Source organism: Panthera tigris, chromosome C1 (genome assembly GCF_018350195.1).
Source record: "Panthera tigris isolate Pti1 chromosome C1, P.tigris_Pti1_mat1.1, whole genome shotgun sequence".
Classification (NCBI taxonomy): domain Eukaryota; kingdom Metazoa; phylum Chordata; class Mammalia; order Carnivora; family Felidae; genus Panthera; species Panthera tigris.
The window spans coordinates 36,667,175-36,690,183 of NC_056667.1; the positions used below are offsets into that span (position 1 = coordinate 36,667,175).

General features: G+C 52.8%; 1 protein-coding gene across 1 annotated transcript; it reads right to left on the reverse strand.

Annotated features, from left to right (window-relative positions):
* Nucleotides 1–14,206: 14,206 nt before the first annotated feature.
* TMEM275 (transmembrane protein 275) lies at nt 14,207–14,734 on the reverse strand. The gene has a single exon (XM_042997098.1). The coding sequence runs from the start codon at nt 14,732–14,734 to the stop codon at nt 14,207–14,209; it is 528 nt and encodes a 175-aa protein (XP_042853032.1).
* Nucleotides 14,735–23,009: the final 8,275 nt, after the last annotated feature.

Consider the following 23,009-nt stretch of genomic DNA (forward strand, 5'->3'; position numbering starts at 1 on the left):
AGAATGAAGAAGAGATTTCTGCTATGGGTGGCAGGATGGATTAGAGATTTATGAAGGTCCTTCCAGCTTAGGGTGAGCAGTGTGTGTGTGTGTGTGTGTGTGTGTGTGTGTGTGATTATAGCCTATAAGTCTATAAGTATGTATGAGAACCTGTGCCATGAATTCATAAGTGTGTGTGTGTGTGTGTGTGTGTGCGCGCGCGCGTGCGTGTGCATCCATTTCTGCTGCATTTCAAGGAAAAGAGTACAGGCATCTTCTCTATTCAGCTTTCACTGCCCTTCCCTGGGGTTCCAGAGTGTCTGTACAGGGCCCTTGAGCCAGCAGGGGTAGTACAAGCTCAAGGCCGAGGTTTGGGGGTGGTGAGAGTCCCCTCTGAAGATTTGCTGGTAGAAGCCCAGCAGGCCTGAATAGTGTGCGAGGAGCTGTCTCCTGGGTTTCTAGGGGGCAGGTGCCTCAAGCTGCAGGGACCCTGGGAGGGCCGTGACCTCCCCATTTCCCTGTGCTGACCCAGGAGACACATTCCTCTCTCCCCAGTAGGGCTGAGGATTAGGCAGGACACCTTCCTTCACCTTGCCTTCCCACCCCCCTAGGAGGGGCTGGCAGATCAAATGTCTGCCCCAAATCTCTCACTGCTCCCTCCCAGACCTGAACCACTGTGTGCCTCCTACATACTTCAGCCCTGCAGCACACGCATTCCCTGGTGTAGGAGGTGCCCTGGTAGCCCTGCAACCCGAGTCACTCGTCTACTCAACACTTACTGAGCATCTGTTGTATGCTTGTCCCTGCGTTGGGTGCTGGGTGTAGAAACAAGCGAGGACAAAGTGCTCTCAAGACAGTTACAGCGCAAGGTGATTTGGGGTTGAAAAATAGAGAACTAAGGGAGTACAGAAGAGGCGTCGCTCGCTCAGCCTGGGGAGGTCAGGAAGGCCCCTTGGGAGAAAGACTTCGGAGCTGTGCTTCATGGGTCCAGTGTTCACCAGCAGGGCAAGAGGGAAGGGTGTCCCGGGAGAGACACAGCACATACAAAGCTGCAAGACTTAGCTGGCTGGGTGAGCCCCTGAGCCCTGAGCCCTGAGCCCTGAGCCCTGAGCAAGGGGCTGGTCTGGGTGGCACTGAACATGGTGGGGATGGGGGGGGTGGCTAGTCAGAGGTTGAGAATGGAAAGAGAAGCTGTGAGCTTGGATTCAAGCCTGAGAGCTGTGGGGGCCATTGGGAGTTATTTCCAGTGGGGGAGGGGGCTGATCAGACTGCATTTTAGTAAACCCATCCCCCCATCTCTTTGTAGTATGGTGGTTCATGAGGAGGCTGGGGGACCGGAGGGGAGGCCATTGTCATGTCCTGGTGAGAGGAGGGTGGCATCAATGTGGTCTGGGAGTAGGGGTCAGATGGGTGAGAAATCTAGGAACTAGAATTACTGAGGCGACTGTAGGAATAGGAAAGGTCAAGGTTGCCACTGAGTCTCTGGCTTGGCAACATGCTAGACGGAGACCCTTGGGCTGGGGTGAGTATTGGGGAAATGAGCCTGAGCTCAGGCTGGCCTTGTTTGCTTCATCTGAGGAACCTTCAGTTTATTCAAGGGAAGATGTTGGAGTGTACTGGACCAGGGCTCAAGGGACGGGTCTGTCTGCACTGCTGACCTAGACTTTAATTTCTTTAACAAATACTACATAGCCCTTTCTCTGTGCCTGATACTTTAATTCTCACACAACTCTATGCAGTAGGCACTATTATCTCCATTGTATAGGTGAGGAAAATGAGGCACAGAGCAGTTAAACAACTTGTCCATGACCATGCAGCTAGTAATAAGTGAACCAAGGTATGACCCTGGCTAACCTCGGAATCCATGCTCTTCACCTTGGTGGTTGTCAACAGAGACATGGTGGATGAAGCCTCGTTATCATAAGAGAGCACACAGAGTGACGGTGAGGATGGGACCTCAGGGAAATCCAACGAAGCAGAGAAGATTCTATTATGGGGTTGGGACAAGCTACTCTCAGTGTGTTATTTACTATGGCAAATAACTGCCCTCTCTGGTCCTCAGTATCCTCTTCTGTTGAATGGGAATCGTTAATTATGACCAGCCTGCTGGCTGGGAGGCTCAGATGAGCTAAAGAGGAGAAAGCCCCAGAGGAGGCTGGGGTGTTGGTTGCCTGGCATGCAGAAGGTGTTCAGATAGTATGTGGTAGGTGAGATGAGAAAGTCAGAAGGGGGGTGCTCCCTGAAACTTCTCCCCAAAGCCTCCTTTCCTTAGGCCTTGGCCCCAGTGTTCTTTGAGTCCAGGAGTCTGGCTCCTCAGCGGCCTAGGGGATAGGGCACCTTCCGAGAGGTCGTGGGGGATGGATGGCTTTAGGGCCGTTTTAGGGCCAGTAGGGCTAGGCCTGCCCCTCCCCCCCTTTTCCCACAGAGCTGTGGGGACTGGAGCGCCCCCCCCCCCCAATCTCTCATTCTCCTCTCCCTTCTGGGAAAGCCGATTAGGAGGTGGCCTCCTGCCCGCCCCCCTGACAAGTTTGTCTGAACTTCCAACAAAGGCCCTCAGAGGGTTGCAGAGGGAGGGCCCGGCACCACCGGGAACCTGACACCACAGGCCCAGGATCACTCCAGCAGTCTTAGAGGCAGCTCTGTGGTCTGCCCACCCTATGGCGGGGCTGGAATGTCTCTGGGAGGGTTCTGGCCCCACAGAGGCCTGGGGCCGGGCCGGGGGACACGTTCACCTGGGAGTCCCTCACAACAGGGAAGGCAGCACAGGCCGGTGCCCAGGGGGGTGGGTGGAGATACGTACACATCCTCACACAGTCACACACGCACTCCCATACACTCACAATTACACACGCACCTTTTCTCGCACTCAACCACATACACACATACCCTCTCTCATGCACCAATGGGACATGCTGGCTTCCGCGTGGGCTGCACAATCTCAGAGTGTCTGTCTCTCTCCTACTCACGGACACACACCCCCCGCCCCCATACAAGCCCTCAGACCCAAGCCCGTGGTCTGTTGCCTGGATGTTCCATACACACTCGCCCCAGCTCCCAGACATGCATTCTTAGTTTACACTCTAGATGGGCGCCCCTGAACACCCTGAGCATGACACCAACCCCCCTCCACACGCGGGCCTCCTTAGCTACGCTGCCAGCTTGCTGTCCAAAGATACTCCGTGACTGCTGCCCCGTGCCTGCTGAAGATACGGCCCGAATGCCCACGTGAGTCCGTCCTTGGCTGCAGCACCCATGTTCCCTGATCCACACACGTCCATCCTCACACACTGTCCTCCCTCTCAGGGCTGCCTTCGTGGACGTGTGACTTGTGGCCACACAGGGCTCTGGGCTCAAGCCCTATAATGTTCTGACGTTGCCATCTTGAAATCCTTAATTCGTAAACAAGCGTCCCGCACTTTCATTTTGCCTTGGACTCCACACATTACATAGCCGGTCTGGCTCCCTCATCACAATCTCCCTCAGTCCAGCCCTTCTGTGGCTTCAGAAACTCGGTCTCTAGAAAGCCCTCAGCTGTTCCCACCTGCCCAAATGCCTCCACTGCCTCTTACTTCTGAGGCTTCCCTCTCGGCCCCCTCCCCTCACCAGGCAGCTGAGTGTGATGGATAAGAGAACTACTGAGAGCATCCTGTACTTCCACACCCCTTCTCCTAGTGTGGCCTTGGGGCTCAGTGTCCTCATCTGTAAAGTGGACTCAGGATAACACCTACTTCAGGGATCTTTGTGAGGATTCAATGAGACAGCATCTGTAAAACGCTTAGCCCCGAGCCTGGCATTTAGTAAATGCTCAACAAATGTTTGTTATTATTGCTATCACTACACTATTATAAGTGCTGACAAACAAAATAGACTCAGCCCCCTAGCCCTATGTATAATCTAGTAGGTAAACTAGAGATTACTTGAGTAAACACACACTTAGAAATGTAAAGCAGCACAGGTGAATGAGAAGCACAGATCCCTGACCTCATATGAGGCTTACAGGTAATAGGAGAGGCAATCTGAGGCTAGGATCAGGGACCAGTCTGGGGTACGGCATAGTTCTGTTAGGGGCCAGGGTCAAAGCTCGGTGTGTAGCTGGAATCAGGGATCAATTGAGGCCAGGGGCAGGGCTCAGTCTAGGACAAATCACAGCTCAGAGGTCAGAGTTGGGGCTCAGAATGTGGCCAGGGCAGGGCTCAATTTGGGGTAGGGCTGAGCTAAGTCTGAGACGGGGGCCAAGTCACTCTCATTGCTAGCATGAACTCACGGTGGGGCCGTTTGATAAACTCAAGGCTTCTCTGGACCTCTGTTTTATCACTGTAAAATGGGGAGATCTCTGCCTACCCCCAGGCCTGTGGGAATTGAGTGAGCTAATAATGTAAGTATGGAAGTGGAGGATTATACTTCTGTTGGGCGCTCATGACTCCAAGCCTGGCCCCCTGGGGCTCTCCTCCCCCCTGCCAGGCCCAGGAGGCCATGCCATCCTCGCCTATGTCTCCAGCTGCGGGAAACCGCCACCTCAGCCCGGGATCTGTTCCAAGAGGAGTCTGGAGATTTCGCAAAGCCCTTTGAACAACAAAGGCCACAGGAGCGATATTTCCTCCTGGGGGCTGACCGCCCAGTGGCTCCTTTATCTTGGCAACCAGGCTTGGAGAGCCGTTCTTGGAAAGAGCTTGTGTGGGGCGTGCACGGGTGCACGTGAGCGTGAGCATGTGTGTGCACAAAGCCGCTCTTTGTCGGCATCTCCACCTGAGCAGCCTGGCAGACCTGGAAGCCTGGGTCCTTCACAGGGTCACCCCCTCCATCCCCCCGCCTCCATGCAGATGTGCTGGGCAGTCGGGGGTGGGGGAAAGACGCTTTGGTTTCTCCCTTAAGATTCTCTCGGAGGGAGAATTCCAAGAAACAGGAGCTCCATTACCTCAGGAAGAATCCAGATTAGGCTGAAGCGGATGCTTGACAACACGGGAGAGAAGGAAGAGAGTTTCGGTTCTTTTAGAAGGTACAGGATATCCTCAGACCCTGGGGCCTCTCCCTCTGGAGGCAGCACCGACAAATGGCCCGAAATGCTTCCCTCATTCAGTCTGCTCTTTGCAAGCCACCTTCAATCTGCCTCTCGGACTGTGGAATATGGGAAAAGTCCCTCTCAGGGTCTTAGTCCTGTTTTTAAGTCAGGCTTGGACTCAAGTACCTTAGACTGGACTGGGTGGACGCTACGATACACAGACAGGACCCTGAGTAGCTGGAGCTGCAGGAGGAGTCTATCTGCCTGCCTTCTCATCTCCTTCTCCCCCATTCCAGCCACCAGAACCCCGCCAAGCCCAAGGGAATGGACAAGGGCAGGGGTGGCAGCTGGCCCGCTGGAGGAGCAGGCTTAGGGATGGTCTGGAGGTTCTTGCTACAGGTTCTCAGAATAGATATCTGCAGGGATCTCTAGTTCAGTCTCCATTCGGGCAGGGGTCACTAACACCCAGCCCCTGCTCACAAATCTGCAGGGATGGGAAGCTCCTTGCCAGGTCTGACTCTTGTGAAGTTCTTCCTCCTGCTGTGCTGAAACCTGCCACCTCCTCATCAGGCCCCGGTCTGGGGTGGGGGTGGGGGACTGTGCACACAGAGCATGTCTCTTCATCTTGTTCTGGGATGTCCAACCAAATCATGTGGGGCCTCACACACTCACTGTGCCCTTTCCCACCTGCCTTTGCTCCTGCTGATTCCTCCTGGGGAAAGTCTAGTCATTATACAGAACCCACTCACAAACCACCCTCTCCAGGGAGTCTGGCCTGATAACACCAGGGGAGAGGAAGCCCCTTCCCTCTCTTGAACCCCCTTGGCTACCGCGTACAGTTCTTACCCACACGCAGATGGAACACCCCGGGCAGGACATGGCATGGCCCAAAGCCTGGCTCTGAGTTAGTATTCAACCTGAATGCCATTCTTGTCAAGTTGAACAGTATGAAGGACAAGCTCTGCCTACAATCTCGGGCACCTGATTCCTGTCTGGCCTTGCTGTGCGGCCTTGAGCAAGCCCTGGCTTTTTCTAGGCCTCTGTTTCCTGTGTAGATGTTGGAGGGTAGTCTATACAGGCTGCCTGCCTGCCTTAGGGAGCCTTGGTTTCTGAATGTCCTGCTTGGTTTTCTTTACTGTGTGATATTCACACCCCACCCCCACCTGCCCCAGTTTCCTCAAGTGTTCCTTCCAGGACCTCTTTCTTTTTTTTTATTTTTTATTTTTTTTTAAGGTTTATTTATTTTTGAGACAGAGAGAGACAGAGCATGAATGGGGGAGGGTCAGAGAGAGGGAGACACAGAATCCGAAACAGGCTCCAGGCTCTGAGCTGTCAGCACAGAGCCTGACACGGGGCTCGAACTCACGGACCGTGAGATCATGACCTGAGCCAAAGTCGGCCGCTTAACCAACTGAGCCACCCAGGCGCCCCTCCAGGGCCTCTTTCTGTGCTGGGTATGGCCAGTTGTAGGTGCAGACAGGGCTTAGAGGGATTTGCGTAGCAAAGGCCTAGCAGCAGCCTAAGGAAGTAGGTGAAAGGGTCTTCAGGGATGGCACCCAAGGATGGGTGAGCACCCTCTCCCTTCTCTTGTCTCACTCACGACATCCTTATGAGATGAAGCTGGCCCTGAGGCAGAGCAATAGCACAGACCCCTGTCTCTTCTGGAGGCCATGGCTCTGTCCCGGCACAGGCTTTAGCTCCTACCTCTCAGTCCCGAGCACCAATGTCCAGAGTTTAGGGACCACAGCCCAAGCTTTGTCAGGTGGACGGGAGGCACTTCAGTCAGTTAATTTTATTGAGTACCGTCCACAGGCCAGACAGAGCTGGGGTGCTGGGGATACAGTGATGAACAGACTGTCTCAGCTCCAAATGCACTTAGTGCTAGTGGGGAGAGACATAGATAAGCAATGAAACAAATACATCTGGGATGCTGATTAAAGGTTATGAAGAAACTAAAATAGAGAGTGGGGTCAAGGCTCAGTGCATGGCTGGGGTCAGGGTTCAGCCCAGGAGACCGGTGGAATGACCAGACTAAGAGTGAGGCCAGAGATGACCAGACAGATCCATAGCCAGGTGGACAGCAGGTGAGTAAAGAGGTTGGCCCGGGCCTGGAAGAAGGACTGAAGGCTCCTGGGAGAGAGGGGGTGGTGGTAGGGGGGGTGGGGGAGGTGGGATCTATTAAACTGATGACTCCAGGCCCTAATCCTGTGCCAGGCCTAGGCGGGTAGTTGGGGGGGGGAGCACCCCTGCTGGGGTGTAATTTCACGCTGAAAGGTCTGATGGGGCATCCCACGGACTGATCCTTTCTGGATCAGAAAACCCACTTCCCTTTGTCGCATGCAGGGCGATTAATGCCTTAACCCTTTATGGGCTGGCCTGGGGCCAGTCCTGCCCCATCTCACTTCCAGCTCCTTGGGATCTAGTCAGAGCCCTTTGCCTCCAGCCCCAGGAGCTCCTGGACCTGCTCTTACTTGCAGAGAAGGAGAAGTTGTCACTGAGGAAAGCCAGGGGTTGGGTCCAAAACCAGAAGCTTGAGGTCTAGTCTAATCCACCAGGAAGCCTTCCCACGTGTGCCATGGTGAGGCCCTCACCACCTTCCAGGGGAGCCCCTCCCACTGGCAATAAGCAACAAACCCATAAAGTCCGGAGACCATCAATGAGGAACGAACACTGGATGCCCCAGTGTCCCCTGAACACTTACAAGCCATGCCTCCGGTAACACCCCAGGGATGTCCCTGCTCATTTTGTCCAATGGCGGCATTCCAGCCTGGGCAGGCCATCACAGTCAGCCCCAGCCTCTCTGTCCTCCCTTGCTCACGTCCCCTCCCTGCCTTGGTTCAAAGACCCACCAGGAAGTTGTCATACCTTCTCTGGCCCTTCCTTTCGCTCCTCCCAGTCTAACTTCAAGGCGTCACCGTGCAGCTCCCTGGGGTGGGGGAGGGGCAGGGACCTGCTGGGCCTCCTCTAAGCTCCCTGGGTCTCTAAAACCCCAGCACCATTAAAAGAAAGCCCCTAAATGTTATTTACACTTCGGAGTCTTAAAAACCATTAACAAAAGCCACTTAATTCAATTATCTTCCCGGCTGGCTCAGTTCTCAGCGCTGAGCAAGGGCCTCCCCTTGCCGCCTCCTCCCTTTGCCCGCCCCCCCCCCCCACTGTCATTGTGTCGGGCTAATGAGGTAAACTGAAGCGAGCCCTGTCCCCCCTGACAGGTTTATGAGAATTTAATAAAGCGTGGCCGGGACCAAATGAGTTGCCTCAGCCTCGGAGAGCTCATTGTCTTTGGCGTCAGCGTTTTTTGACTAGAGCTGTCCCCTCCCCCGCCCGGGCTCCTGCCTGGCTTGGTCCCCATTCCTGCCCTCGGTCCCTCCCAAGGTGAGCTGGCCAGTGAGCCTGGTAGAGGCCAGCTTGGCCCTGCAGGGCAAGACACCCAGGCTGTACCCTGAGTAGGGCAGAAACTGAATTGGCCCGTGTGCCTTGGGGACAGGTGTGTGGTCTTCCCAGCCCTCATACACACCAGACCCCAGGAGTGTACGGGGACCTCTGGGACTTCTGCTACCCAGCCCACACCGCCCTCACGCTCCCGGGCCCCTGCCAACCTGAGGCTGAGGCCTGGCTGGTGCCACCTTGAGCATGATTCACTCTTTCTTGCCTATTTGGAGTGACCAGCCAGAGTGAGGAGGGAAGGGGCATCCAGAGCACAGGGGACACAAGTCCTCAGTCATGGCCTGGTCCGTGGAAGGACACTTTCACATGCAAGGTCACCTTCTCCTCACATTTTCCCTGAAAGGTAACAAGGGGTAGACAATGAGAGGGACTTGCTCAAGGTTCCTAGGGGGTCAGAAGTGCAGATGGAAGAAACTCAGCCTGCAGGCCCCTCAGACATCCAGGCAGGGAGGAAGGCCCCCCCCCCCCCCCCGGAGCTCCATGGGTATTTGGAGAAGGCCTGGCCGTCCTTCCTCCCTCATGTCCTAGACAGCCTTTCTGTCTGGCCTCTCAGGGGTCTAATGTCCAGGAGTTTCTGGACCATTCAGAGATCCAGAATTCCTTTTCTCTCCCTCAAAAGTATTTCCAGGAGTTATTTCCTTCTGGGACTGAAGCCTGACTCGGTCTGTGACCATGATGAAAATTCAGTCTTTGTCCAGGGTTAGTGTTCAATGTATGGATCAGGGTCAGAGTTCAGGTTGGGACCACAATAAGGGCTTAATGTAGACCCGTGATCAAGACTCAGTCTGTGCCCAGGTCAGGGTTTAATTTTTGATAAAGATCAGGGTTTAGTTTATGGACTGAGTTAGAACTCAGTGTAAGATCAGGATCAGGATTCAGTGTAGGGACCAGGCAGTGTCAAGCCTCAGATTATGACCAGGATCATGTTTAGGCCAGGACTCAGTATGGACTGGGGTGAGGGAGGTCTCAGTCTAAGATCAAGATAACCAGACTCAGGTCTTACCTGTGACCTTGATAGAGGCTGTCCAGGATCAGGCCTCCCTCTGTAATAAGGTCAGGTTTCGGCATTGGAGGTGTCAGTAAACTTGGGTGACCCCACCCCCAGTCCTTGTATGCCCGGCTCCTTGCTCCCCCTCCTCCTCAGGGGTTTGCCCTCAGAAGGGTAAAGGCCAAGTTAATACAGTCTGGCTGGGCTGAGAAGTCTCTATCCCCTGTCATGTGCCTAGAGTGCCCTCTGGTGGCACTCCCTAGCAGTGCCTATTTCCTCAGGCTTCCCCAGTCCATCTGGCCATCTCCTACTTCGGGGAGCCTACCCCTCAGGCACTTCCATCCACACCCATCTAGCTAGCTCTACGTTCCTGCATCACCCCACCTTCCACAAAGAGGTGCAAAACAGGAACTGGCCATGGCAAGTCCCACACACGTAAGGGGCTTTTCTCCCTTCCTGCCCAGAGCAGGCATCTTAATAATTCCCTATTACTGGGGACCTGTAAGATCCCCACCTTTTAGTCATTCAACAAATATGTATTGTGTACTTACCTTGTGCCAGGTGAACACCTGAGTGCAGAGCAGTGAACAAGCCGGAAGTGCTAACTTCTTGGAGCTCACATTCCACTCACTTCTCCCCAATCCCCAACTTCCCAAGTCCACAGACCTCCTCAGCAAGGCACTTGCATTAGCAGAAGGTTGGGTGGGATTCAGAACTGGGCAATTAAATGTTCCTTCTCTCTCCTAGATTCAGAGGTTAGACTATTCTAGATTCTGAGTTCTCTGTCTTCATGTCTCAGATGCCTCATCTGGACTCGTGGCTTCCCCACCATCCATATGACAATGGCTTCTAAATCTGCATCCTCTCTTTCCAGAACTCAGGGCTGTGCCTCCAGCAATCACAGGACAGCTCCCCTGGGTTAACAGAATTTTCCTCTTACCACAGCCCTGACTCTTCCTCCCCGCTATGCTGAGCTCTCAAATAAAAATTCTAGAAGTTCCTCCTGGAGTCCTGTCTTTCACTCCTCTTGAACTTCCCCAACAGAGAGACCTCCAAAATGGGCATAGAATCTGTCCACTTCCCAGCCACCACTCCAGTCCCAGCACCCCCAGCATATCTCACTGCAATAACCTCCCACTCCACCCCGTTTTCCCTCTTGCCCCTCGACACTCTATTTTCCACACAGAAGGCAGAGCGATCTTTACCATCATAAATCAGACCACGTCACTTCCCTGCTTAAAACCCTCCACCTCACTGAGAGTAAAATCCCAACTCTACATCCTGGTTTACTAAGCTGTACATGAGCTGAGCAAGATGCCCCCCCTACCCACCCTCCCCAACTTCATCTACAGCCCTTCTTTCTTGGTTGGACACAGAGGCGAAGTTCATTCTCACCTTAGGGCTTTTGCACTGGCCATTTCCTGAGCTTGAAATGTTCTTGCCCTAGACCTTTGCATGACTGACTCTTGTCAGTCAGAGCTCAGCTTAAATGTCACTTCTCAGAGAAAACCTCCCCAGCCACCCGACAAGTCCCTCTGTCACATCTTCTTATGGTGATTTTCTGCACGGCACTTCCGCTAGCTAACATTTTTTGTCTTGTTTACTTAATTCTTTATTGTCTGTCTCCCCCAAGTAGATGTAAGCCCCCCTCCAGAGCTTGTTCACCGCTATATTCCCAGTGCTGGACACATAGTAGGGTTCAGGAATTGTTTATTTTTTTAAGTTTATTTATTTATTTTGAGAGAGACAGAGAAAGCACGAGTGGGGGAGGGCAGAGAGGGAGAGTGGGGGGAATCTCAAGCAGGCTTCCACACTGTCAGCAAAGAGCCTGACGTGGGGCTCGAGCCCACGAACTGTGAGATCATGACCTGAGCCGAAACCAAGAGTTAACCACCACTTAACTGACTGAGCCACCCAGACGCCCCTCAGGAATTGTTTAAATCATTAGTAAAAAATGGTCCTAAGAGGCTGCCCTCATTTCTTCTGGTGGGAACAGAGGGAGGAGATACGAGTTCCCAGAACCTTAGTAGGCTCCCTTGTCCCAGGCTATTGGGAGTTCCCTCTGGGAAGTGGGGCTCACCCTGCCAACCCCTGAGCCCCACAGGCCCCAGGAAGCACCCCTCCTTTCAGAAGGACCAGCTGTGCCTCCTACACTTGCAGCCCCTGGACTTCTGAGGACAGGCCCTCGTGCCTCCATTCTCAGAGTCTCAGGGGAGGAGTGGGAGGGTCTGGCCCTCATCTCAGCGCCCCTGTACGGTGTCCCTGCAAGCCAGTCCTGGCTTGAATTCCTCGAGGTCAGGGAGCCCGCTGACTGTGCTGTCAGAGTTGTGTCTTCACTGTCCACAGACTGGCCCCCTGAGCCTGCCTGAGAGGAGCCTACAGACAGGTGGGGACAGAGCCATCATCCAGCCTCTGTGTCAGAGAGTGAGGTGTTCCTGGGCCTTGCTGGCTCCTCAGTGGTCTATTGCCCTAGAAGGGCCTGAAGGAGTGTGAGGGGAGGAGCCCCCACCCACAGTAGGAGGCCCAGGAAAGATACGGGGAGTGGGGGAGTGGTTTCTAGGGCTGGCTGTTTGGGAAGTGGGCCCTGGGGTATGGGGAATATCTCCTAATGTACCTGTGGAGGGGGAGGGGACACAGAAGGGACAAAGGATGCCCTTTGGCTAGGGGAGGCAATGGAAGGGAGACTCCAGCGAGCCAATGTTTCCCCCTGGTGCCCCCCCTCCCCAATTCAATTCACTCACACCATGCATTTGTGGCACTGAGCCCTTATCACATGCTCACTCTTCCTCCCACCCTCCCAGACAGGACCTGGAAGTCTTTGGCAGGGAGAAGAGGAAGGTCTGGTGGTGTAATTCTAGGCCTCTGCCAGCAGGTGGGAGAGAGGTTGGGGCTGGGCCTACCATTCCAGGCTAGAATCTGGGGGGCCTCGTCCTAAAGAAGGTGGTCCAGACCACACCCCAAGGCAGCATCAGCGGTGGCCCCTCTCACCTCCTGCTCTACCAAGGCAGCAGCAGGTGGCGTCTGAGGCTGCAGACCAGTGATCCAGAAGTGAAACCTGGGAAAGCGGTCTTTCTTGCATGTGCATGCTCAACACACACACACACACACACACACACACAGATTGGGGGGTGGGGAAGTGTTCTGAGAAGAGGTCATCAGCTCCAGGGGCTGGATGCTTCAAAGGTTAGGGCCCATCGATCTATGTGAATTAATAGAAATGACCTGCTTGCACCTACGCAGACAGATTCACTTTTCTCCAGGTCAGTGGTGGGGGAGACAGCAGGAGAGGCAGAGGCAGAAAGGGAGTCAGGGGAAGGGAAGAGTCAGAGGGGGAAGAGGCAGAGAGGGTGTCAGCCCTTCCCAGGGCTGGAGGGAAATCCCAGACCAGGGAAGAAGAGCAGTAGAGCCCACCCTGGGAAGAAAAAGGGAGGCTGCTGAAGCCCAAGGTCGATGGGCAGGAAGTTACAGCCAGCAAGGGTGTGCCATCTCTGGGCACAGCTTTCCTGTGTCTCTGCAGCGAGGAGGGGCTGGCCCAGGGTTGCGGGATCTACCCCCCCCCCCCCCCCCCGGTCCCCAGCTCCCTTGCTTCTCTTGTGAGGCGGCCTCCATCCCTCTACCAGATGCCCTCACTCACTGGGCAGAACGCAGGCATGTCAGGGGAAAGGTGTAGGCTTTGACCAGCCCCGGGGAGTGCTTCTCTCATCCTTCTCACTGGGTGACTCACTCCTTAACCACCACCACACACACCCACACACACTCTCACATTCGTGTATGACGTTAGATACTGTCACCCAAATACTCCCACACTCCCCATCTCTTACGCGTAGCCAGGCAACCCCATGCACAGACACATAGATTCACCCCGCTCCCAATCTCACACACTTGTTCCCACGATGATCGGTCACACACTCCTCTCCCCTGGGGGCCCCTTCCAGGTCTCCAAGAGGGGCCGGTGCTAGGAAGATGAGGCACTTGGCTAGGAGGACCCCAGAATCAAGGGTGCTCAGCCAGAAGCTCCACAGGCAGCCTCTCACCCCAGGCTGCACCATCACAGAGGACTGGACTCTAGAGGTGCTTTACTGAGGAGAGAGGCTCATCGGGAATGCAGTGGGGATCACACTGAGGCCTTCCTGGTTGGAGGAGCCCCCTCACCATTCATCCCTGTCGTGCTTCAGCCTCAACTCCCCCGGATCTGATCTACCAGTCAGTGGAGTGCTCATCCCAGTTCTACCTTGGGAGACTATCCTGGCTCAAATCAGGACCTCCTCACACCCCCTTAATCCCCAAAGATGATGTTGGGGTAGAGACAAGGAGAGCAGAAGGAGAAGTGGGAGCTGGTGGCCTTTCGCCGTGCGCAGGGCATTCCTCCCTGCCCCTGCTTCCTCCCACCCCTTGGGCTCAGGGGCCTTGCTCGTAGTTAGTCCCTCTCAGAGCAGCTCTGTTCACAGTGCCCGCGTGCCATGGGTGGTGGTGGTAGGGATCGAAGGTCCAGGGTCCCCGTTGCTTCAAGTCTAGGGGGTGAGGTAAAGTAGGGCCCAGCAGACCCCACTTAATGGGCCAAGGCACAGCTCCCTCCTTTGGCGAGTGTGCCTCTTCACCGTCACATTCTCCCCTCCAGACGTTCCAGAGATGGGACAGATGAGGCCACCTGTGCCCAGCACCCGACCCATATGGATTTTTTTTTTCTTTTTCCTTTTCCTTCTTCTCCTTCCTCTCTCCCACTCCTCATTTTTTCTTAAGTGGCACCGAACGAAGGGAGCCCGACGGGGAGTCAGGGCCCGGCACCGGGTCCGCTAGGGGGCGACGCGCTCCCGGGGCAGGTTGAGCTGGACCGCTTCGGTGCGCGGCACATAGGCCGCCGCCGGCGCGGAGGCGTCCAGGGCGAAGGGGCCGGGGCTGGAGCGGCTCGAGGACGCGGCCGAGACGGCAGGGCTGAGCTGCACGGCCGTGGTGTCCTGCGCCGTGCGCTCGCTGCTCTCCATCTCCAGCGCCACCGGCCCGCCGCCGCCGCCGCCCCGGCCCGGGCCCGAGGCCGCCGCCGAGCGCGCGCGGGGCGCGGGGCCCCGGCGGCTACACGCGCAGCAGGCCGCGAAGCAGACGAGCGCCAGCGCCAGCAGCGCCGGCCCCACGACGAGCGGCGCGTTGCTCCGGGGTGGGAAGGAGGCGAAGGCGCCCACCAGCGTCACGTTCACGCCCGCCAGCAGCACGCACAGGCCGCAGGCGCAGAACAGCGCCGGCGACGGCAGCCCGGGCAGCCGACCCCGAGCGCGGCCCGCGAGCGCCTGGGCCGGGGCGCCTCGGCTCTTCTCTGGGGGCGGCATGGGCCTGGGGACGCCGGGCACGCATCAGGCTCCGTCCTGCCGCCGGCCCGGCCAGGCCCACCTGGCGAGCTCACGGGAGTCCTGTGGGCACAGAGCGGGAGGGAGGGTCAGCGGGGCACCTCAGTTTCCAGAACTCTCAGCTCTGGGGCGACACTCAGTGCCTGGGAGTGCCGCGGTTATTTTGGCCAGCCCCCTGCTTCTGCCTCTGGGGAGCAGAACCCATCCTGTATGGTAATTGGCTCTGGACTCTCTGGTGGCTAATCTTACCATCCTCCCTCCAGTCCTTCAGACAGATGCAATTCCTCCACCTCCTCTACTCCAGGAAGCCTTCCTGCATTAATTAAATTAAGCGAGTGAAAGGCTGTAAAGTGCCCAGCGTGTGCCTAGGTGCTCATAAAATGACAATCATCATCAGTAGTCCTAATTAGAGGGCAGATGGCGGCTCTTGGGATTTAGACAACTTCTAACACCTTGCAAGTGGAAGCAGCCTTAGAAACCATTTGCTCAAGCCCTTCCTTGTCTAGATAAGGAAACTGAAGCCCAGAGAGCTCTAGCAATTTACCCAAGATCCAGGACCAGGATCTAATGACCTGCCACCTGGCCTGGGTGTCCCCACCCTAGGCTCTGGTAGGCACAGCAGTGACATTAACTTTCCTGAACATCAGATGAGGCCCTGGAGTGAGTGACCACGTGAGAGTAAGGAGCTCCTGATGTTTCAGATGGCCAGTGAGAAGGGACAGTCCCTACATGGGCTGGGGCAGACCCAAGATCCTTTGTAGACCGACAGATTCCAATCCTGTCCCTGTCCCACCCCCAGGACTCTACTATTAAACCTGGACTTGAAAGCCTAATCACTGGTTGCTGGAATGCCTTTCTAGTATTCTCTAATTGTCTCTGGTTCTGGGATCTATCACTGGCTTCTAGAATTCTGGGAATACATGCAGAAGCAAAGGTAATGAAATTAGAGTCTGGAGCTTTAGGACTTCTATTTGAGAATTCTGTTCTATAACATGAAATCACAGGTATAAAGGTCCTCAAAGGATGAAATCATAGCTATGGAACTGTGTTAGGATTGTGAAAAAATGTCAGAAAAGGCTCTGAGTGGGGATGAGAGGGAGTCATGGGGGTAGTGGTACCGCAGGTGGGAGCAGAGCATGCAGGTTGAGTAACTGAGCGTGACTGAGTGGCCTCTCTGTGCTTCAGTGTTAACACCTGTAGTGTGGAGTCAGTGATAGAACCTACCTCATAGGGTGTAGTGATCATTAAATGCTCTAAGCTAAATCGGGTGCTTTGAACAGTGCTTGGAGGACAGTGGGAATTCAATAACTGTCAGCCATGTTGTCACGGTGGTGGCTGCTAGAGAAGGGTATCTATAAGGTCTCAGATCTGGGAGGTGGGGTGTGTCAGTTTGGAAACAGAACAGTTGATCTATCCCTCAGGTGGGACTGCCTTGGGACTGAGCCCAGAGTTGTCCTTCCTGAGTCTGCAAAGCCTGCACACTGTGGGGTTGGAGAGAATGTGATGACTGGGTGAGTGAAAGCAAGGGCTAGTGTGGGAGAGGGGCAGCACAGTCCTTGCTCGACACAGGCTGGAATCAGCCTGGCCCAAGCATGTCAGAGGGCCAGGAGGGCCACCTCTGCTTCTTGCCCAGATCTGATCACTTCAGGGCTCCCTCCCCTGGCACCACGGTGAGAGGTAGAAGTTCTGTTGGGACTCTGGCCAGAAGCACCTTGCTGACTCAGCCAGCTGACCCAGAGCCAGAAATCCCCAAATCCTGGCCAAGCAAGCACTTGCTGACCTTTCAGAGGACTTACAAACCACAGATTCCTCAGGAAGCTCCACATTTGCATGAACCATCTGCTCCCTTTAACCTGCAGCCTTTGGCTCTGCCAGGCAGAAATAGCAACCACTGGAGGATACAACACTTCAACAGTTGGCAAAGCATGTTCACAGCCATGACATCACGGAATCCCTACAAGCGCTTGATACTTATCAACAGTATCAACACATTTTACAACTGACGCAACCGAGGCTCAGGGAGGGAAGTGGATCTGGGCTCTTGTGGCTGGAGTAGAAGGAAGACCAGACATTCTGGGACCAGAGTCAGAGAATACATACATAATCTGGTGCACACCATATGTGATCTTGCTTCATTTTAAAGAGAAGGATTTGATCTCCTCAGGGTTGATGTGGACATGAATCCTAACAGACTCTTCCTGTTGCCCTCAGGAGGGGCTGTGAGATTCTCCAATTTTTCCCCCTTCTCAAGTCCCTCCCCCATATTCTCAATATCCAGTATTATCTGAATGAGATAGGTGCGCCCCCTCCCCCTCCCCTGTGGGGAAGGCTCCATCTGAGGCTGAGGTGGAGTCTGGTCCTTCACCTCACCTCACACAGATTCTTGAAAGGCAACATTGGACAAGGGTTGGGGAGGCCCTGGAGGGTCCAGCTCTTTTTTCTTTTCCCTTCTAGGGAAGATTCTTTGGGTTTCGGTTTTACTATGATGTGCCTAGGTGTGATTTCCTCTGTATTTATCTTTCTTGTACTTCCTGGTGCTTCTACAACCTGTGGCTTGATTTTCCCCACAGTTTTGGAAATTTTTCAGGCATTATCTTTTTCCTCATTCTCTTTCTTCTCTCCTGGAACCTGAATTGTGCATATGTTCAACCATATGACGTTGTCCCACACGTCTCTTACACTCTGTTCTCTATTTTCTTTCTTTCTTTTTTTAACATTTATTCATCTTTGAGAGACAGCACAAGCGGGGAAGGGGCAGAGAGAGAGGGAAACACTGAATCCGAAGCAGGCTCCAGGCTCTGAGCTGTCAGCACAGAGCCTGATTTGGGTTTCGGCCTCAGGAACTGTGAGATCATGACCTGAGCCGAAGTTGAAAACTTAACCAACTGAGCCACCCAGGCGCCCCTCTGTTCTGTTATTTTCTAGCCTTTTTTTCCTCTTTCTGTGTTTCTATCTGGATGCTTTCTTAAAATTGATTTGTCATCCAACTCACTAATCCTCTCTTTACCTGTGTCTTCTTTGCTCTAAAATCCAACCATTCAGTTCTTAATTTCAATTGTTACACTGTTTCAGTTCTAGAATTTCCACTTGATTCTTTTTCATAGCTTCCAGTATTCTACTGACAGAATCCCTCTTATCTATTTTCTTGAACAGATTAAGCCCTTTAAGTTCTTGTCTGAAGACTACAACATCTGTGTTGCCTATTTCTATTGTCTAATTGCCCTTGGCTTTTGGTCATTTAGTCTAATCTCCTGGAAGGCTAGATAAGTTATTGAATGCCCAACATTGTGCATGAAAAATCGTAGAGATAGCATGAGGTTCCAGATGATGTTACCTTCGTCCAGAGATTTACTTTTGTTTCTGACAGGCAGTTTAAGGGATAGGCCACCTTAACCCAGTCTGGGATTGCACTGACTGGGAGCCGTGTTTCAGTCTTCCTGAGTCTGGCCTGTATTCGTTTAACCATTACTCCCAGAGAATAGGCTGTTGGGCCCCCTAACCAAAAGCTAAAGGTTTTAACAAGGTTCTCCCCTCTTAAGCCCTGAATTCCAATGTCGACTTCCTAATTTATGGCCACTGTCTCCTACACACTGGAAAAAATTCCTTAAGGGAAAAATGAACCAAATAACACTTCTCTCCAAGATCTTAGCCCCTCAAGTCCTTACTGTTTTCATAGCTCTCCCATGCCTTTGAACAGATTTCTTAAATTTAATCCCGCCTTTTAGTTATCCTCAGTGCATAAGTTGGTCTGATACAAGCTAGTCTATCCAGAAACAGGTCTAGATGGGAATCTGAAATTAGCACTAATTTAGCTAAGTAGGTTGTGCTATGTTGAACATTTTGCAATAATATCTAATTTAGTTTTTACAACATGAGATTAAGTATTGCTGTTATATCCCCATTTTATAGATGAGGATACTGAAGCACAAAAAGATTAACTAAGTTCACCCCAAGATCTCTGAGGGGCCGTGGTGGTGCCAGGACTTGAAACCTGGTGTCCGGACCCTGCAGCCTGAGTTCTCAATCAAGCTAGTCTAGTGCTAGGTTTGCTAAATGCTTGTTGAATGACTGGAACACAGGGCATGGACTCTCCTCGGGCCCTGTAGCTAAGCTCCTGTGATCAGCATTTACACTGCTCCAAAGTCAACAATAGAGGAGGGGGCTGGTGTGTTTTGTGCATCTCTCGAGAAAAGTAAACTCACTTTTCTCCTTCTGTTGCTTAGCACACTCAGCGCAACAAAAGCACTAGCGGGGGACTGAGCTTCCAAGTGCCAATTGTCAATGAATGATTATTTGCTTCTGGGATGCAGAGCTGACTCTGAAAGACAAAACTACCCCCAGAGTCTCCACCCCAGGCAGGGAAAGGGCTAAGGGTTGATAGGTGTCTCCAGCCTGGTTAACTGGGATCCAGGGTGCAAAGGGGAGGGATGTTGAGGTTCCTCAGCTATTGCAATTCAGTTTGTGCCACCGTCTCCATCTGACTGACTGTGGCCCTCCAGCTGGGGCTGCTGCAATGTCAGATGCTATTTTGTGGTGGGTGCTCTGACTAACTCTATTGTGTGGTGTCACTGGTGCCATTCACTAAATCTTTTTTGTTCTCCCCCTTCTGAACACATGTTAAAATTGGACTTAGTGGCCAATTTGTGACTAGGTGGGGCCATGTGAGTAGTTCTGGCCAATGAACGGCACCATGCATCACTTGTAGGCTCTATTGCTTCTGGATTATTTAATTCCAGAAGCAGGAACCTTTGGGATGATGCTATCACATTCCCAAATCCTTTAAGCCCTCTCCACTTCGATCTCATTGCCTGAACAGGAGGGAAGGCCATTGCTCTGAATCTTGAGTTGTTAGGATTGGAACAGACCTTCTCTTTAGTGAGCACTCCAATCTGCTGACCTGGTAGAAATCACCTAGTTCAACCCCTTCATCCATGGATGGGAGAAACTGAAGCTTGGAATGGAAAACGTCATGGAGGGTGTCTGTGGCCAAGTCAGTCCAGAACCAAGCCCAAACCAAAAAATATATATTTTATATACATATATTTATAATATACATACTATACATATATAATATATATATGCTATACATATATAATATACATACTATACATATATAATATATATATGCTATACATATATAATATGTATTATATATAATATACACATATAATACATGATATACATATAATATATTATATATAATATACATGTATAATATATATAATATACATATATAATATACAATATACATATATATTATATAGTTATATAATATACACATATAATATATGTAATATACATATATATTATATAGCTATATAATATATATTATATATAACGACATAATGGGGTGCCTGAGTGGCTCAGTTGGTTGAGCGTCAAACTCTCAATTTTGGCTCAGGTCATGATCCTGGGGTCATGGGATTGAGCCCCTCTGCCTCTCCCCTGTTTGTGTGCATGCTTTCTCTCTCTCTCTCTCTCTCTCTCTCTCTCTATATATATATATATATAACATATTCTATATTATTTATAACATAAAACATATAATATAAAACATTATATATAATATAGATAAGATATATATATATATATATATATATATATATATATATATATATTACTTATTACTATCCAGCTAATCATCAGCAATCCTGGGGCCAAAGGAGGGTGGTCCTCAGTAGGAGGAGGCAAGAGCTCCTGGAAAGAGGGTCTCTGCCTGAAGCCCCTTCAGGTCAGCTGGCCACACCCACCCCTGGGTCAATCCACAAATCTGGGATGTCTGTTATACAAGAGCGGTGGCTTGACCAGGGGTAGCTGCCAGGCCTCCTGGTCCCGGGTTCCTGCTCCAAGGGCTCAAGAGCCTCTGGATGAAGGGGTTGAGGCTTTAGTCCAGGCGTTAGTCACTAGTCCCAGCCCCTGTCCTCCAGGTGGGATTGAGTCCCTTATTTGCTCAGCCTGGCTCTTTACCCTTCACTGTGAACCCCTCTGTTCCCCTTAATCTTAGCCTTTCTATTCTCCCTCAGTCCGTGAAGGTCTGGGCCAACTCTCAGGCCCCCAACACTTCTACCATGCTCTCTATCCCTAACCCTCTCCCTATCCTCAGGGAACCTCCCACACCACCATTACTCAGTGCTGGCTTATTCACTACCCTGGAAGCTCTCAGCTTCTGCCAGCTGAATTCTGCCTCCCCAGACAGAGCCGAAAGAGCTGCTACCACCCCCACCCCAGTCCATCCCACAGGCCACCCTTGGCCCCTCATAGATTCCCCAAGCTGGAAACAAGGCTTGAGGATGAAGTCTGAAAGTGTGACTCCCAGTTCCTGTGTCTGACTCCTGGGCCCCATTATCCTAGTCCCTGAGTGGATGTGCACGTGCGCACGCACACACACACACACACAGACACACACACACAAACCCCACATGCACAATGATCAGACATACCCAGAAATACAAATACAGATGTAATATACTCTGAGAGCTGCGAACAGCGGCCAACACATAGACAGACACTCTCTAAGGTGCCTGCCTATACAGTGGAAATGAGCTGCTTCCCAGTAGATGGGCTCTGGAGAATTCTCTTTGCCTGGGAGCATGGGGGGTGGGTAATTTGGTGATAAGGAGAGCTGGGGCCTATGGGAGGGGTGATGGGAGTTCCATTCTAGCTGCTCTGATGGCACCCTCCCCTTTACAGGGGGTTCCCATGCCTGAAACAGGCGAGTACTTGACGCTCCCCTCACTGAGGCTCAGATTTGCCATTGGGAAAGTGGGAGTTTGGTCTAGATGATCTTTGCCGGCCCAGCAGGCTCTGGCTTCCTGCACAGCTGAGGGTCCCCAGGCACACAGGACTCTGCAGCAATCACAGCTCTGTGGTTATCAAACCAAGTCTGCACCCAGGCAAGCCAGACTTGGATCTCCAGCCTCAGTCTGGGCCTGTGCCTCCACTCCATGCAACTCAGCTGCCTGGAGCTAGCGGGAGGGGTGGCGGAAGGGGGTACTAAAGACTCCCTGGTGTGGACGTGCCCTTCCTGCCCTCCAGTCTGAGTCCCAGCACTGAGAGACTTCAGCATCCTGGGCACAACCGCTCTACCCTGTGCCCTCCTACTTGGTTGGCTCCTCATCTCCAGTGCCCAGTTCCCCCATTCCACCCCAGTGACCCTTTCCCTCACCAACTCTGACCCTCATCACCCCTGTCATCACCACGAGCCTCCTACTCTCCACCATAACCTCACTGCTACCACTATAGAAACACTGGTACAGCACCTACTATGTGCCAAACACTCTTTCAAGCCCTTTATATATGTTATATATCATCTCATTTAAGCCCCGTGACAACTCTATAGGCAGATGCTTTTGCCATCTCTGTTTTCAGATGGGGACACAGAGGCTCAGAGAGGTTGCACTGCTTGTCATAGACATGGTGATAATATGTGGCCGATCTGGGATTCACACCTAGGCAGTGTGTCTTCTAAACCTGTGCTCTTCACTGTGACTCTGTACTGTCTCTTGCTGTGACTGTTCTCTGATCTAGTGCAGGCCTGGAACTATCAGCATTTTCTCCATGAGCCTTTAATCTCCACTTCCTTTTCTGCACACTACGTCACTTCAGTTACTCCCCTGCAATTTACCTTGTCCTGCAGCCTCACCTGTTCCTTTGTCTTTCTGCCAGAGCTGCCTAGCAAAGTCTCGACCCTGCATCGGTCAGGCTTTCTGCTTCCTCCAAGTCTGTGCCCAAACGGTTAAGCCACACAGGTGAAAAGAAAATCACCAGCTGGCACGTCTCTGGCATCGCTCAGGCCCCCAAGGCTGTAGGGAAACCTCCCCCTTCCCAATCGGTGTTCATCAGCCTCCCTCACTGTGACTGCACCTCCTCCTGGATGCACTCACGCCTCTCCTGTCCTAAAACAAAACCAGACCCTCCTTCCACCCCACCTCTGCCTCCATATAACACTCTATTCCTTTCTTCAAAGTGTTTCCTCTTGGAAACAGTCTCCTTAAACTTCATTTTCTCCCACAAAGCCTGGACTCCCAGCCAGAAACCCGGGCTTCATCCTCGCTCTTCCTTCTCCCTCAGGCTTTCCACCGCACTTTCCTAACCCAATCCATCACCAGGCCCCGCAGATTCTTCCCTCTGAGTGTCTCTAGAACCCATCCCTTCCTTTTCAGTCTCACCGCTGCCCCACCATCCCCCTCCTCCATGTCTCCCTAGTGGCTACATCTCTCCTGGGCTCCCCACTGCTGCCATCCTGGCTGGCTTCCTC